This window comes from Sceloporus undulatus, chromosome 3, assembly GCF_019175285.1.
Source record: "Sceloporus undulatus isolate JIND9_A2432 ecotype Alabama chromosome 3, SceUnd_v1.1, whole genome shotgun sequence".
Taxonomy (NCBI): Eukaryota; Metazoa; Chordata; class Lepidosauria; order Squamata; family Phrynosomatidae; genus Sceloporus; species Sceloporus undulatus.
The window spans coordinates 145,638,178-145,654,504 of record NC_056524.1 but is presented as its reverse complement, the minus strand read 5'-3'; the positions used below and the strand labels follow the sequence as shown (position 1 = coordinate 145,654,504).

The 16,327-nt window shown below is 42.8% G+C and overlaps 1 protein-coding gene across 8 annotated transcripts in view; it reads left to right on the top strand.

Moving 5' to 3' along the window:
- Window positions 1-1,764: 1,764 nt before the first annotated feature.
- The window catches only part of ERCC6 (ERCC excision repair 6, chromatin remodeling factor), a 131,578-nt gene continuing 117,015 nt past the window's right edge, over window positions 1,765-16,327 (top strand). For 6 of the 8 annotated variants that reach the window (XR_006103158.1, XR_006103159.1, XR_006103157.1 and 3 more), the window contains exons 1-4: window positions 1,788-1,979; window positions 2,710-3,128; window positions 10,977-11,097; window positions 16,019-16,124. Coding sequence is in view for 5 of the 8 variants with exons in the window: in XM_042460844.1 (XP_042316778.1) it covers window positions 2,713-3,128; window positions 10,977-11,097; window positions 16,019-16,124 (643 nt within the window). In the remaining 3 variants the exon portion in view is untranslated. Of the gene's footprint in view, window positions 1,980-2,709; window positions 3,129-10,976; window positions 11,098-16,018; window positions 16,125-16,327 lie in introns of all 8 variants that reach the window. The other 2 variants (XM_042460842.1, XM_042460841.1) reach the window with 2 other exon arrangements.

Here is a 16,327-nt window from a genome sequence, read left to right as displayed (position 1 = left end):
CATTACCCAGCCGATGTGATGTGGAGGGGGGTGTCTTATTTTGCCAACACATGTCATGTTTGCGAGATATATATGCGTGTGTGTGTGTGTGTGTGTGTAGGAGCGATGTATGCATGTACACATGCACATGCTTGCGTGCAGACACACACATGTACATATGCAGATATATACTTGTACATATACATGCATATACATACAGACATAAATATGTATATATTCACGTAATATATATGTACATGTATATTTATGTGTATATATACATTTGCACGCCCATGCCCATGGCACACCCATGGGGGAAGTAATGTGTGTGTGTATGTGTGTGTGTGTGTATATATATATATATATATATATATGTATGTATATAAGTGTGTTTACATATATATATTGTTGTATATATGTATACACACACATATATGTGCCTTGAGGAGCTGAAGCACACACATTCTATTTACAACTACATGTGCTTAGAGCATATAGTAGCATAGCTGCTGACACTTTTCTTGGTGGCACATCTGTGCATATAGATGGATGCACCTATATATATATACACACACACACACACACACACACACACACAAACACACACATATATATGCATAGGTGCATCCATCTATATGTGCAGATATACATGTATAAAGTGCACTTACAATGTGTGTAGAACAAGTGCCTGCGCCCACATCTATCTATCTATCTATCTATCTATCTATCTATCTATCTGCGCTCACATCTATATTTCATGTGGAGCCTGTATTCATGTGAAACAGGACACAGGAAACAGGGGAAACAGCTCCCTTCTTCACCCCAGAAGCATGAAAGTTCACGATGCCACTGGGCATGTGTAAGGATCCCAATTTGAATTGGAGAATCCACATGGTATGTACTTTTGTGATAATTTATTTTGCACTCTCTCCTCTTTGCATTTGGAACAACCGCAGTGTTGCTCTTCGCGTGTGGTAATTAATCATGTAATTTGGCTTAATTTCGATTGGCCCTGCTTGGCATTTCCTTTGGGATGGGGGCACATATCCCAGTATGATAACGACCTTAGAGGTCTTTAAACAGAGGCTGGATGGCCATCTGCAGGGTATGCTTTGATTGTGATTTCCTGCATGGCAGAATGGGGTTGGACTGGATGGCCCTTGGGGTCTCTTCCAACTCTATGATTCTATATCTAGTTACACATTCCAAGAAAGTGTTATCTCCAAGGAAAGGGACACCTGGCATTGCAGGAACTGCAGGACTGATGCCTTCATTTTCTATGCATTTTGCATGGAATCAAAGCCAAGCTGAAAATTCTACAGCAAAGGTCCAAAACACACTTAGAAATAATCCAGTTTAAGTCTGGCTCAGTGCGAGGGCATTCTGGAACTGTAGTTTTGTGATACATTTAGCCTTCTCTGTCAGAGAGCTCTGGTGCCACAATAAACTACAGTTCCCAGGATTCCCTAGCACTGAGCCAGGGCAGTTATATCGGTGTTGGACCGTGGAGGTGCCTCATTAAGGGACGCTTAAGAAGCAGGGAGGCACGGGGTCACTCCGTCTTAAAGACGACGACGCTACATCCCTCTCCGCCCCTTCTTCTCCTCAAAGAGAACGACGAGGTACTGCAGCTCCCAGAGGAGCAGCAGGGGGTGACGTAATGCGCTTGCGCAGTGAGCGTCCAGAGCGGCCGCCGTCCTTCGTTTCCGGGGGGAGGGCAAGGGGCGGGGCCAGAGAGTAGGGGAGGACGTCGGCGAGCCCTCGCCCCGCCCCCCGCCCTTTGCCCCCGGATGTAGTCTTGCCTCTTCCGCCTGCCCCGGTGACTGAGGCCCGGAAGGCCGAGGCTTCGACTTCCTTGTCTTCGTGTGTGATCGCGGGTCGAGGTCAGTAGCCGGGGCTGAGCTGGGCCTTGGGCTCCTCGCCTGGCACTTCGGAGGTGCCACGATCCGCCTCAGGCGCCCATAGACTGCGCCCGGCCCCCCGGCCCTCTAAGGAGCTCGGTAGGACCGGCAAGTTTTAAGATTACAAGGGGGAGGAAAAGATGGTCTCTGGAACTGGCGGCTGCATCTGTAAACCGCCTTTCTACCCTTGTTTAAATAAGGCACTGATGCGATACTTCCAGAGAAGTGAAGCTTAGTTAAAATGTAAATGGTCTTTTTCAGTCTCTGGGGACTAAGATTTAGGAAGACTTAGGCCCAAGACACATTACAGAAATAATCCAGCTTGAGACCGCTTTAAGTGCTCTGGCTCACTGCTAGGGAATGCTGGGAGCCATAGTTTATTGTGGCATCACAGAAGTACAGGTCGTGGGATTCCCTGACTCTGAGCCAGGGCAGTTAAAGCGGTCTCAAACTGGGTTATTTCCACAGTGTGTTGTAGACCTTAGATCTCTGAGCTGACTTGGGTCCCTTTGGGGAGAAAGGCGGCATATAAATGAGATTAATTCATTAAGGAGAGGGAGTTGGCCCAGGGCCATGCACTTAGATTGCTCATAGTGAGCAGAGGTTTGAGTCTTAGGTTCCTGAAGAGTATTGGTTCTAGATAGGAACGGATGAATAGTTTGGATTAAGGAATGACAAATGCTTAATTACAATCTTCTTATCCAGACTATTGACTTGAAACCTATTAACTCTCTAGGAATGGGAATCCTGTTTGAAAATCAAGTTCTAAGTCCAAACATGTGAAAAGTTTAAAACTGTTGTTTGTAATCACTTTCTTGTGTTTGAATAGAGGATGGCTGCTGAGAAATATCACCAACCAAATACAATTAATGGACAGGATCAAGATGCCACTGGGAGTAATTCAAGCAGTTGGAGAGAAGTGGAAGTGGAAGAAGTCAGCGGAGGAAATGATTTGCTTCCCAATGGATTTCAAATGGAGGAAACTGAGAACAAACTCTTGGATTCAGCACCAGATGCTTCTGGATCACTGACAAAGGGACCGCTGCTATTCATCAACAGGCAGCAAATCCAGTCAGTGGCCCATGATTCACGAGCAGATGAACTCAGAGGCCTGGAAGTTGACGTATATGACCAGGATGTATTGGAACAAGGAGTCCTTCAGCAGGTAGACAGTGCAATAAGTGAAGCAAACAAAGCCCAAATTGCTGATGCAGAAAAATTATATCGATCTGCATTAGATGAGTTCAGGTAAGTTGAATGTTATTATTTTTTTTAACTGAATAGTTAAATTTATAGGCATTTTGGAAATTTGAATGTATATAGATGCATCAGGACTTGGATTAGGGCAGTTTATCTGTTAGATCAAAAATTCTTTCCCATACTTGGGTCAAAGTGGATTTTTAATAAATTAAATATTATTTTCTTTATTTAAGCAGTTGCTCAGTTGATCATAGCCTCTAGCACTGAGTATATCAAAGCTGAAATGCACTGATCTAATATGCTCAATAAATTTCGTTGAGGCCAGTGGGATATATTCCAGGATGATTACAAAGTAGTTTGTGGAATGAAACTGTGGGTGAACATCTGGTTCTACTGATCAGGGTTCCATTGTTGATGTTGTAAAATATTCTGGTTACACAGAACAAAATAATTGTTTATTCCATTAAAGCCAGTGGATGTTTTATCATGAATCTTACAGAAATAGGATTGCATCCGCTATTAATTCCTTTTATACAATACTAAAGACAGTAGGGAGATTTGGATTGAGTTCAAGAAAGAAAGTAGGAGAATCACTGACAGAGTTTTGCAGGACCAACAATCTATTCATTGCAAATGCCTTCTTTAAACAATTGGAGATGAGACTGTACACATGGACATCACCAGATGGAGAACAAAAACCAAATGCATTACTTAATAGGAAACAGAAAGTCCAGCGGCAGAATGCAGTACAGACCATTGTCTATTAACATCCAAAATTAGAATAAAGCTGCAGAAAAATACCAAATCAGTCACCTTGGCAAAATAGGATCTAAAGAAAATTGCAACAGAATTTAAAGGATGTGTGAGAAACAGTTCAGCTTTATTTTAATTTAGTTAAGCCTGTTGTACTGGGTACCAGATGAACTATGGACAGAAGCCAGTGACATAGTAAAAGAAGAACACAGAAAAATGATACCTGTGGCCAAAAAGGAGAAGAAACAATGGATGACAGATTAAATGCTTCAAGAACTTAAAGGAAGCAAAAGCATAGATTCACAGAATCGTAGAGTAGGAAGAGACCACAGGGGCCATCCAGTCCAACCCCCTGCCATCCAGGAAATCTCAAAGCATACCTGACAGATGGCCATCCAGCCTCTGCTTAAAGACCTCCAAAGAAGGAGACTCCACCACTCTCCGAGGGAGTGTGTTCCACTTACTATCAGGATGTTCCTCCTAATGTTGAGGTGGAATCTCTTTTCTTGTAGCATCCATTGTTCTGGGTCCTGTTCTATGGAGCAGCAGAAAACAAGCTTGCTCCCTCCTCAATATGACATCCCTTCAAATATTTAAACATGGCTATGATAACACCTCTTAACCTTCTCTTCTCCAGGCTAAACATACCCAGCTCCCTAAGTCATTCCTCATAGGGCATGGTTTCCAGACCCTTCACCATTTTGGTCGCCCTCCTTTGGACACGATCCAGTTTCTCAATGTCCTTTTTGAATTGTGGCACCCAGAACTGGACACAATATTCCAGGTGGGGCCTGACCAAAGCAGAATATAGTGGCACCATTACTTCTCTTGATCTAGACACTATACTTTTATTGATGCAGCCTAAAATTGTATTGGGCTTTTTAGCTGCCGCATCACACTGTCGGCTCATGTTCAAGTTGAGGTCTACTTGGACTCCTAGATCCCTTTCACACATAGTTTCATTCAGCCAGGTGTCCCCAATCCTATATCTGTGCATTTCATTTTTCCGCCCTAAGTGCAGTAGCTTACATTTCTCCGTTGAATTTCATTTGTTAGCCTTGGCCCAGCTTTCCAATCTATTAAGGTCATTTTGAATCTTGATCCTGTCCTCTGGAGTATTAGCTACTCCTCCTAGTTTGGTGTCATCTGCAAATTTGATAAGTATGCCCCCATTTCTGTCATCCAAGTCATTGATAAAGATGTTGAACAGTACTGGGCCTAGGACAGAGCACTGGTCACTTCTCTCCAGGATGAAAAGGAGCCATTGTTGAGCACCCTTTGGGTTCGGCCAGTCAACCGATTACAAATCCATGTAATAGTTACGTTGCCTAGCCCACATTCCACTAGTTTGTTTGCAAAAATGTCATGGGGGACCCTGTCAGAAAGCCTTACTGAAATCAAGATATACTATATCCACTGCATTCGCTTAATCTACCAAGCTGGTAATTTTATCAAAGAAAGAGATCAGATTTGTCTGGCATGACTTGTTTCTCTGAAACCCATGATGACTTTTTGTGATTATGGAATTGCCATTTAGATGTTCACAGACTCTCCGTTTAAAGATTTGCTCTATAATTTTTCCTAAGCAAAGGGAGACAGAAACACAGTTAGAATAATGAATGCTACTGTCCAATGATTAATGTTCAAGGATAATGATCACCTTATTTGGTACAAATTGGTTTTGACCATGGACTGTCTGACTATCCTTTTGGATCCTATTCGAGTGATTGACGCAGATCAATTGACCACTGGCCTGTTTGACTACTCTTTCACTATTTCCCAAGGAATAATGTCAGCCATGGCTTCTCATTCAACTTCTTTTAAGTGGTGCATTGTTTGTGGGGGCAAAATCCCTGGGCAAGATACCCATGATACCTGCCTCCTGTGTCTGGGTCATAATGTGGCCTCCTGTCTGCAATGCAAATTACTGCCCCCCAAGCCTGTAAAAATTGGGATTCCCGCCTGAAAGCTGCACTCTATCAACAGGTTCACTGCCTCCTGTGGAGTTGGCCTCGTCTAGCAAAGACAGAGCTGATGACGCGGCTCAGAAAAAGGGTGACTCTTCCCAAAAGGATGATGATAAACCTTCCAAATCTGCGGGTGACCATCACTTTCCTAAGACAAAGATAAATCTTCTAAGGACAAATCTTCTAGACATTTCCAAAAATCTGACTGTGATAAGTCTGACCGGGATTGGGGCTCCGACTCGGATTTATCATCTAAACGCTCCTCTAAGCGCAAGCACCAGGCTGATGACACTTCATCTTCAAAAAAGCACAGCTTGGCTTCATCTTCTCCTTTGGGGAAGAAATCTGATAAGACAAAAATCCCATCTCAGCATCCCTGGGCATGGATCTCACAAGACCGCATGGCCTTGTCTTCCATCCGAGAAGTGGTTGTTCTTCCCCCTTGGGAACCTTCACCTGAACCTCAGGTGATCCAACTTGATCTCAGCTCAGAGTCCGAGGGTGAAATCCATGAGCCTGATCCTCCGGTCTTGACTCCTTCTGCAACCTTAGTTGGCCGGCCCCCGAGAGCCTTTGGAACAAATGTCGGCTCTTCCTGATAATTATTATTATTATTATTATTATTATTAACCTTTATTTATGAAGCGCTGTAAATAACTGACTTGAAGTTGAGGTCAAGATTCATCCCAAACCTCAACACCATGCTGTTGACCGACAAGATGACTCTGTCTTTGATGAGTTTCCTGACCTGGTTTATGATGAAGAGTCTTAAGGCCTATTATATGCCTGTAGACATTAATGAGCTCCGAAGAAATTCGGCTGCTGAATACCGTTCTTTACCTTCAGTTCAGTCCCAGCCCATACAGGCTACGACTCCTAACCCTCTGCCAGTACTGACCTGACGTGAGTGTTTACGAGATCGACCACTTCCTCGGATTCCATCTGATGTTTCCTCCAGGTCATCCAGAGCTTCCCAATCCAAGTCCTCTTCATCTGACCTCTTGGTACGCAGACTTTCTCCACCTCCAGCTCTTGTGATTCGTGACAATGCATCACCTACCGACGATGTCAAGACCTTTGCCGAGCAGGCCATAAGGATGTCCAACGCTTTAGGTCTCGAGCTTAACCACAATGAAGAAAGCTCGCTGGACCCTATTGAACGACGCATACATGACAAGGTGCCTGCCCCACCATCCATTGCCTTTCTGCTTTCCATGCAGAAAATTGCCCAACAATTTTGGATGATGCCAGCCACAATTCCGTCGACATCGAGAAAGATAGACAATCTCTATCAAATTACTCCTTCAACAGCATCTTGGCTCTTTGAAGACCTGCGTACCACTTCGGCTATTGTAGAGGGGCCTCAGCAATCCTTTACTCCTAAGACCTCCTCTTCTCCTGCAGACAAGGAGGCTAAAAAATTGGACGGTATGGGAAAGAAATTATACGCCGCTGCAGTTCTGGACCTTAAGGTTGCAAATCATGGTGCCTATCTGGGATAGAATGCTGCACATCATTGACGACCTCACCAATCACAGGTGATTCATAGCCCTAGCTCTGCATGCTGAACCTTATGCTTTGGGAGCACAACAAATTAATTCAGCCTGCCACTTTGCAGATTGTGCGGCAAAGGACTTATCTGGATCTATCGCATTACGCTGCCACGCCTGGTTGTGGGCTTCGGACTTGACTTTCCAGTCCAAGACATTGATCAAAGACATGTCGTTCCACGACACAGGCTTGTTTAGCAAAGACACCGATGAAAAGAAAAACTCTAAATACAGTGTGTCCATGTTATACGCGGGTGCGCTTTACGTGATCTTGAGTGTACATGCTCAAGCTGCGGGGAGCTCGCGGGGCGCAAGGGGCAGCATGTCCCATTCAATTGAATGGGCGTGCGTGCCCGTGGCACCACCACGCACAAGCCCCATTGTTTCTAATGGGGCTTGAGCATCGGCAGAATTCACCTTACGTGGGGGGGGGCGGAACGGATCCCCCGTGTAAGGCAAGGGCCGACTGTATAAAATGAGAGCTGCCTCTAGGCATCACGATATGTCCTCTACTTCCTTTCCATGGGGAGGCTCCAGGCGTCAGTAGGGAGGTCAGCGTTCAGGTTACTCCCAGTCCTAGTCCCCATCCCGCCCGTACAACCAACAAGACTGTCAGTACCCCAGTCAAAATCAGAGCCGCCAGAGATAACCATCTCAATCGTCCGCTTCGTCTGGCCACCAACAGCCACAACAACAGCGTTATCATCAGGGCTTTTGTAGGAAGACCTCTGACCAAAATAAAAACAACTTTGATGTTCTTCAGCTCGTTCCATCCCTCCTCCCTTTGGTGACAGACTAGCCCATTTTTACACCTCTTGGGCTATGTTAACTACTGACTCTTGGGTCCTTTCCATTGTCTGCAGGGGTTATGCTCTTCAGTTTGAAGAGCTCCTGCCCACCGGAACTGTTATTTCCACCTCCCCCCTCAAACACCCTTCTTGACGAAGTGCACTTTTTGTTAGACAAAGAGACTATTGAGCCCATCACCTTATCTCAGGCTCATAGTTGTTTCTTTTCCCATTATTTTTTGGTGCCTAAGCCTGATGGAGTGCTTCGGCCCATTTTGGACCTTAGCCACCTTGACTCTTATATTTGTTATCATCGATTCTGTATGATAAAATTGTCTTCTGTCTTACCATTGTTGCAGAAGGATCAATGGTTTACGATTCTGGACCTAAAAGGTGCATATTTTCATGTTGGGATCAGACAAAACCACAGAAGATTTCTGGCTTTCATGATAGGCTCCAAGGCCTTCCAGTTCAGAGTTCTTCGGTTTGGCCGCTCCAAATGTCTTTACCAAGTGCATGCCTCCGGTAGCTGCTTACCTCTAACAGTGAGGCATTGTAGTCTTTCCGTAACTAGACGATTGGCTCCTCGTAGCCTCATCTCAAGAACTGTTGCTCCAAAATATCGATTTCACCCTATTCTTGTTAGACTCTCTCGGCCTCTTAATAAACAGGGAGAAGTCCCATTTGACTTCCTCCAAAAGGGTCAAGTTCATCGGCGCAATCTTAGACTCTAAAAGGTCTCTTGCATACCTACCAGATGACAGGTTTCAGGCTCTCTTCCAGGCGACCAGAGACTGCCTAGCCCACAGAAGAATCACAGCCCTAACCGTTCTAATTGCATTGGGGCCCATGGCTTCAACTACCTTGGTCACCCAGTTCGCGCGTCTCAGAATGCATCCTCTTCAAGCTTGGTTCCTCTGTCTTCAACCCTGCCACCAACCACCCGGACATGTGGCTGTCGGTACCGAGGCAAGTGGCCAGGACATTACATTGGTGGCTAGATCTGACAACGTTTCGATCACCACAGCTAACCCTCACCACCGATACTTCCTTAGAAGGATGGGAGGCTCATTCTTCAAACCTGATGGTAAAGGACAAATGGTCTCCTATCAAAAAGACCTTCCACATCAACATTCTGGAAATGCTAGCTGTGGCGAAAGCTCTCAGGGCATTCGAAACCCTACTTCAAGGTCAGATAGTCCTCCTTGGCCACCATCTGTTCTCATTACCAGTTTGACGGCAGACCATCCTTTTTCAAATAAACTCTTATCAAAAAATTTCTTAAGGGCCTGCATCAGTACTGACACTGTCCTGGAGCCTTGACTTGGTCCTTGCCTTCCTCTCTGGGAAACCCTTCGAACCTATGGCCACTACAGACTTGAGATTATTTTCTTGGAAGACAGCCTTCCTTGTGGCCGTTACATCTGCTCATCGGGCAAGTGAGCTTTGTGCCTTGAGAGTTGACCAGCCCTACTTATCCTTACACAAGGACAACGTGGTACTTGGTCCTGACATATCCTAAAATTGTGTCATCTTTCCACATGGGACAGGACATTGTTTGGCCCACCTTGGTTCCTAACCCGACTTCTGACAATGAGAGATGATTGCATGTGCTTGATGTTCATTGTGCCCTAGTCTTCTTTGTCGACAGGACTTCAGTTTCGAGTGGTTCTCTGAGACTGTTCACCTGCTATTCAAAACCGAAACTGGGACTCCCTGTCTCTCCTCAACGTTTCTCTAAATAGGTGACTTCTACTATTCATCTTTGTTATAAACTAACGCACAAAGCTCCTCCAGCTCAGGTTTGAGTTCATTCAATGAGGGCGGTAGCGACATCCTCTGCCTTTTGGACTGGGGTGCCCCTGGAGGTTATTCGTAAGGCTGCTGCCAGGCCCCAGCCATCGACTTTCATCAGACATTACAGGCTGGACACCAGTCAAAATTGTTTATTATCTGTCAAGTTTAATCTGTCTGATACATGCTATGACTGCATATTTTTCTTTAATTAATGACAGGACAATTGCACTTCCAACTGAAAGTTTATTGTGTCAACTTCAGATATAACAACATAGTGGTGGCTTATCACCTTTCCAATTTAATTCTATGATGGCCTCTGATTGGCCAACGTTCAGAGTTGTTTGAATAAACATAACCTGTTTTACTCTTACAAATTTTCCTGACACTCCCTCCACCACTGACTGAAGCTTGTCAGTCTAACCCATTTGTGTGATTCGCAAAGACCACGAAAGAGGACAGGTTGCTCACCTGTAACTGTAGTTCTTCAAGTGGTCATCTGCGAATTCTCATAAATCCCGCCCATCCTCCCCTCAGTCGTGTCCTGCTGTTATTAATTTACTCTATTGCTGCTATGTGGCGTACTTATGGAACTGGAGAGGCACGGGACTGTTAGGGGCTTATATCAGGATGGGCGGAGCTACTGCCAAAAAGTTTCAGAATGTTGCAAAGTAAACTTTGCCTAGCGATTCTAGAAGGCTCTGAGCTTACTGTGCAGGCGCAGATAAAGCCCATTTGTGAGAATTCGCAGATGACCACTTGAAGAACTACAGTTACAAGTGAGCAATCTATCCTTTTGTGTGCACAATAAAAATTGTTTTACTTTCTGGTGCTGTTTCATAGTCATGTCTACAAAGTTGGTATGTTTTATGAAATTCTGTCTTTTCAGATATTTGAAAAACAGGCAGTACTTTAGAGAAGTAATAGTGAATGTTGAGATTTAGGTATTTTGTAGCATTCCAGTTGAAGGTACAGTTATTTCTACTTAATGATTACGTTTTCACATTGATGTTTAGTAGCTGATCACTGAATTTGTATTTTCAGGTCATGCACAAAGTCCCTGAAACAGATTGATACCATTATTGAGCAACTTACTCCTCAATCTGCTACTTGTAAAGCTATTAAAAGAAAATTAGATTCTGTGAAGCGGCAAAAATACAATAAGGTAATGAGAGGTTACTAATTACATGTGTAGTACTGTGGACCCTTGTTATATGCTGGGGTTTAGTTCCAAGATCCCCCGTGGATAACAAAATCCATGGATGCTCAAGTCCCATTAAATATAATGACATAACAAAATGGCGTCCCTTATAAAAAAATGAAAAATCAAGGTTTGATATTTGAAATTTATACTTTTTTGGAACATTTTCAAACCGTGGATACTTGAATCCGTGTATAAAAAATCAGTGTATAAGAAGGGCCAACTGTATGAGAAATGCCTTAAAAACGTACATTTTTGAACCTGGAATGAATCTGAATATTAATACTATTAAAGTCTTATTAAAGCTAATTTGAATATCGTAATTCCTGGCTGTGGCTGCAAAGGTCATTATTGTATTTTTCAAATACTTTTTGTGTAGGTACGACATAATTTTTCTAAATTATTACATAGTGTTCAACAGATGTGGATCGTGTGTGTGTGATCAAACACAAATGAACATATGTTCTCATCTGTTTTAAAATCTTCAGAGAACCCTTTAGTAGCTGTTTTTGAAATGATTAAGTTATTAGACTATGTTTGCATTGACATGGAGGAAGGAGGAGTGAGGATCAGAGGAAGGGATATCCACATTCTAAGATATGCAGATGACACTATATAACTAGCAGAAAATAACAGAGACTTGAAAAAGTCACTAAAGAAATTCAAAAGGGAAAGTACTAAAGTAATGACGTTACAGACGTTCAGTCTAGATGGTGAGGAAACAAAGATTTTCCAAATCTTGAAGGAGTCATTGATCAGAATGGAGATTGTAATCAAGAAATCAGAAAATATTAGGATTGTGAAGCTATGAAAGAACTATATGATATCTTAAAGTGCAAAAAAACTGAATACTGAAGTTAGGATCATCCAAGCTATCATATTTTCCATCATGATGTATGGATGTGAGAGTTGGATAGTGAAGAAAGCTGATAGAAAAAAATTATTTGACATGTGATGTTGGAGAAGCATGTTGAGGTTACCGTAGATAGTCAAAAAGGTAGACAAATGGGTTTTAGAACAGATCAAGCCTGAACTCTGCCTAAAAGCAAGGTGACTACATATATACTTGTGTATAAGTGGAAACATTTATGGACTTCCTAGACACAGAAGGGAGAGCAGAGGGGTAGTGCTTCTTTTAATAGGCTCTCCCTGGACTCTCTTCAATGTCCACCCGCCTAGTAGGTTGTTTGCAGCTCGCCTGCTTGTGCCCCCCCCCAAATTATGTGAGAAGACAACCAAGAGTGGGCAGACAGGCAGCGAAGAGTCCAACTGGGAAGAGCCTACTGTAAAAGTAGGCTTTGTGACTTCCCTGCTTCTTCATACGCTTGAAGAGGTAAAGGACCCCTGTGCCTTTTCACTCACACTCCCCACCAACAGTATAAACCAGTTGCAGTTTCTAACGTTTTGCCTGCATTCTCCAGCTCATTTTTGACACTTTCCCCACAATCCTGTGTGCAGTTGTTTGCAGCTTATCTTCTCTTCACCTTCTCCGGGGGCAGGGAATCCGGCAGCAAAGAGACACAGGGAAAGCAGGCTAAAGATGAGAAACCATGGCAGGCAGTGTGGTTGGTTTCTCATCTTTTACCTGCCTTGTCTGGCTTCTCTTAAATCATTTTCTAGTTGAGGGTAGAATATTTTCTTTTCTTTAACAAAGGTAATAGTAGGCTTCAACAGATCCAAACACCTACTTAAGACATTGCTTCTTAATAGCCACCTCACAATGCAAAGAAAGAGACATCACTGGATTTATTTGTAATTGGTTGACTGGCTGAACCCAAAGGGTGCTCAGCAATGGCTCCTTTTTATCCTGGAGAGAAGTGACCAGTGGAGTCCCACAAGGCTCTGTCCTGGGCCCAGTGCTATTCAACATCTTTATCAATGACTTGGATGACAGAATCGGGGGCATACTTATCAAATTTGCAGATGACACCAAATTAGGAAGAGTAGCTAATACCCCCAGAGGACAGGATCAAGATTCAAAATGACCATGGTAGATTGGAAAGCTGGGGCAAGGCTAACAAAATGAATTTCAACACAGAGACTAAGAGCCAAGACAGGCCTACTGTTTGGCTGCTTAGACCACAGGGGGTTCATCACAGTAGTGTTTAATTGTTGTAATGACTGAGTGAAACATTGCAGATAAGGCACAAAGCTTAGTCTCCTTTAGCGGTGAATGCAAAATCTTCTCTGGCTTAAAATTTCTTTTTTTCATTTTCATACTTTTGCTTATGATTTGATGACACCATAATCCTTAACTAAATTCTCACAAACTTTTCCAAAAAAATTTAAAATGAATAGAAATAATAAGCTTCAACATGCACAACACAACCAACTCTACAGTGCCCAGTATCACACTAACACCCCACTGATTTCACTGCCAACAGATCACATAACAGAACACACAAACATGCACAATTGTGTGAGTGCAAGCCACACTCAGTAAAACTAACATTGTCAACACCGGCTTGTACAATTATTGGTTCTCCAGCACAATTCTTCTGTAATCTTTTCTAATTTAAATGCCTTTAATACCTGCCCTCATAGATATTAAAATTAAGATTTCAATTCTTAATTATATTTACTTACCACTTAAATTTTAATCCAGTGGACCCTTAGTTTATATCCAATAAATAGTTATAAAGCTTGAAATTTTTTATCTACATTTTATATGAATTATAGTGCAAAAAGAACTCAGCCAGTGTATTTCTGCAAGCTGCATATTATATGCAAAGGAGTTGAATGTGGCTAGTTAGATGCTGTTTGGCCATCCTGGTATATATTATCAACATAGAATAGTAACAGTCAGTATTGTATGATAATACAGTGGGCCCTCAGTATCCGCTGGGGATCCATTCCAGATCCCCGTGTGGATACCAAAATCTGCTGATGCTAAAGTCTCATTTTTCCTAATGGTGACACAGGACTGAAATCCCAGCTCCCCCCTCCCTCCCTCCCTCCCTCCCTTTCCCGGAAGAACAAGAAAATAGGGTTGCTATGTGGAGAAGGTGGCCAGGTATTAACTGAGGATAGAGAAAAGGCAGAACTACTTAACACCTTGTTTATCTCAGTTTTTCCTAAAAAAGGAAAATAGTGCACAACCTGAGGAGTGAGAATAAGGTGGTGTAGTGGGGAAATGCAGCACAGAATAGGATGAGAAGTAATGGAATGAGGCCTGCTCATATAACATCACTCTTTACTCCTTCCACCTGCTTTACCTCTCCTTCCCCCATTTAGGTTTCCTGTGAACTATTGTGCTGAAGATAATAAACTAGATAGAGGTGGTTCTAATTGTGTCCTAGGATCAGAATATAGACTCGTTGATTACCCACAAGTAGAATATAAATGTTATTTTGACTCCCACCTGCATACTGCTTCCTGAAGCTTCAGTTTTGGACCAGACTTGATTTTCTTGTCTTCAAAGGGATGCCTGTTTTTCTTCAGGAAGTACCAGGCCTGGCCTGAGAATCCCACTTCAGCTTGACTTTAGACTTAATTTGAATCTAGAACTCATCCTTATTTAAGAGTGCTTCTGTTGAATGTGCTGCCAGTCAATATCATTGCATATCTGTTCCAGTATATTGCGAGAATAAGAAAATGTTAATTCTCTATTTTCTTCACACCATGCACAATTCTGTAAACCCAGTCTTTCATTTCATTGACTTTCTTTTTTAAAATCAAAAGCTCCAAATATTTTAGTTCTTCTTTGCTGTTTTCCTCCAGAGTTTGTTTTAATCTATGTTTTTCAATACTAAAACAATAGTGAGTTATCACATGTACCCTTTTTGGTAGAAAGTTAGGCTAAAAGCTATTCATCACAAAAACATTTGTTGCTTTTGTCCATGGGGCTCTGAGAAATCTTCATAAATTGTGTATACTGTATATACTCTACTATAAGTGCAAAAACTTATGCCCCAAAATGTGACACTAAAATCCTGAGTTGACATACATAGTTCAATAAAGTAAGGATACACAACCCCCATATAGTACGTATTGTATACGTACTAGGTTAGGAAAGGGGCGGTGCTCCGCACCCCCTAACCTAGTACGTATACATACGTACAAGATGGCGCCGGCCCTTCTACATGGCCGGCGCCATCTTTACGTACTGGACGCATAGCGTCCAGACGTGTCGCAGCGCTAATGATGTAGCGAATGCGCCCTTGGCGCTTCGCTACGTCATCCGTGCGCCGCAGAAAGAAGCTCCGAAATGGAGCTTCTTTTTTGCTCCGCGCGGGAGCCGCGCGGTTTGGATGCTTCGGCTCCCTCGCTGAGCAAATGGCGCCGGTGGGGGAATGCCGCAAAGCGGCGGTTTGTATCCCGCCATAACTTAGAAAAGTCCTGAAAGAAGCACCACCATTTGTGGCTTGGCACTGATTTCTGAAAGAGCTTCCCAGGCAGAGGTGTGTATGTGTGTGTGTGTGTGTGAGAGAGAGAGAGAGAGAGAGAAAGAGAGAGAGAGAGAGAGAAAGGTGATTCCCATCTCCATCCTATGTTAAAATCTTCTCTCTTGTCCTCATCCAGATCTCTTCCCCATCAAACACCCTATTTAACTTCACTTCCCTCTCTTTTCAATCTGGTGTTAAAACCTTCTCCAGCACCAGAGAAGTGGTATTAGGTGGTTGGAAGAGGTCCAGAGAAGGCGAAGGAGGGAGGGAAGTAAAATTTACAAGCCCTTAAATTTTACCCTCAACTTATCGATGGGTCATATCAAAACCCATGATTTTTGGTTCTAACACCTTCACTCAATTTATACATGAGATTGACTTGTACATGAGTATATATGGTAAGACACTGACTCTTCCTTTTCTGTCCTACCTTTATTCTGTTCTTTTGAGATGAGAGAATATGCTACTCAGTTTAATGTTGTATATTTTCATTATTTTAGGAACAACAATTGAAAAAAATCAATGCAAAACAAAAAAATCTTCAGAAAATCTTTGCTAGAAAGATTCCTGATGGAATAGGTGATTCTGTATTTGAAGATGATGGAGGTAAGGAATGCAATTAAGAATTCTTGGGTATATTTTGAGTGAGTGGGTATATAATGCCTGTATTTCAAGTTGGGTTCTAATATTTTGCTTGAAAGAATAAATATGTGTTAATAAATTTCAGGGGTTGATGTTTCTTTTGAAGAAAGGTTTAGCACTGCTTACCTGCTGAATTGTTTATATTGGGTACTTGTGAGCATTTTCAT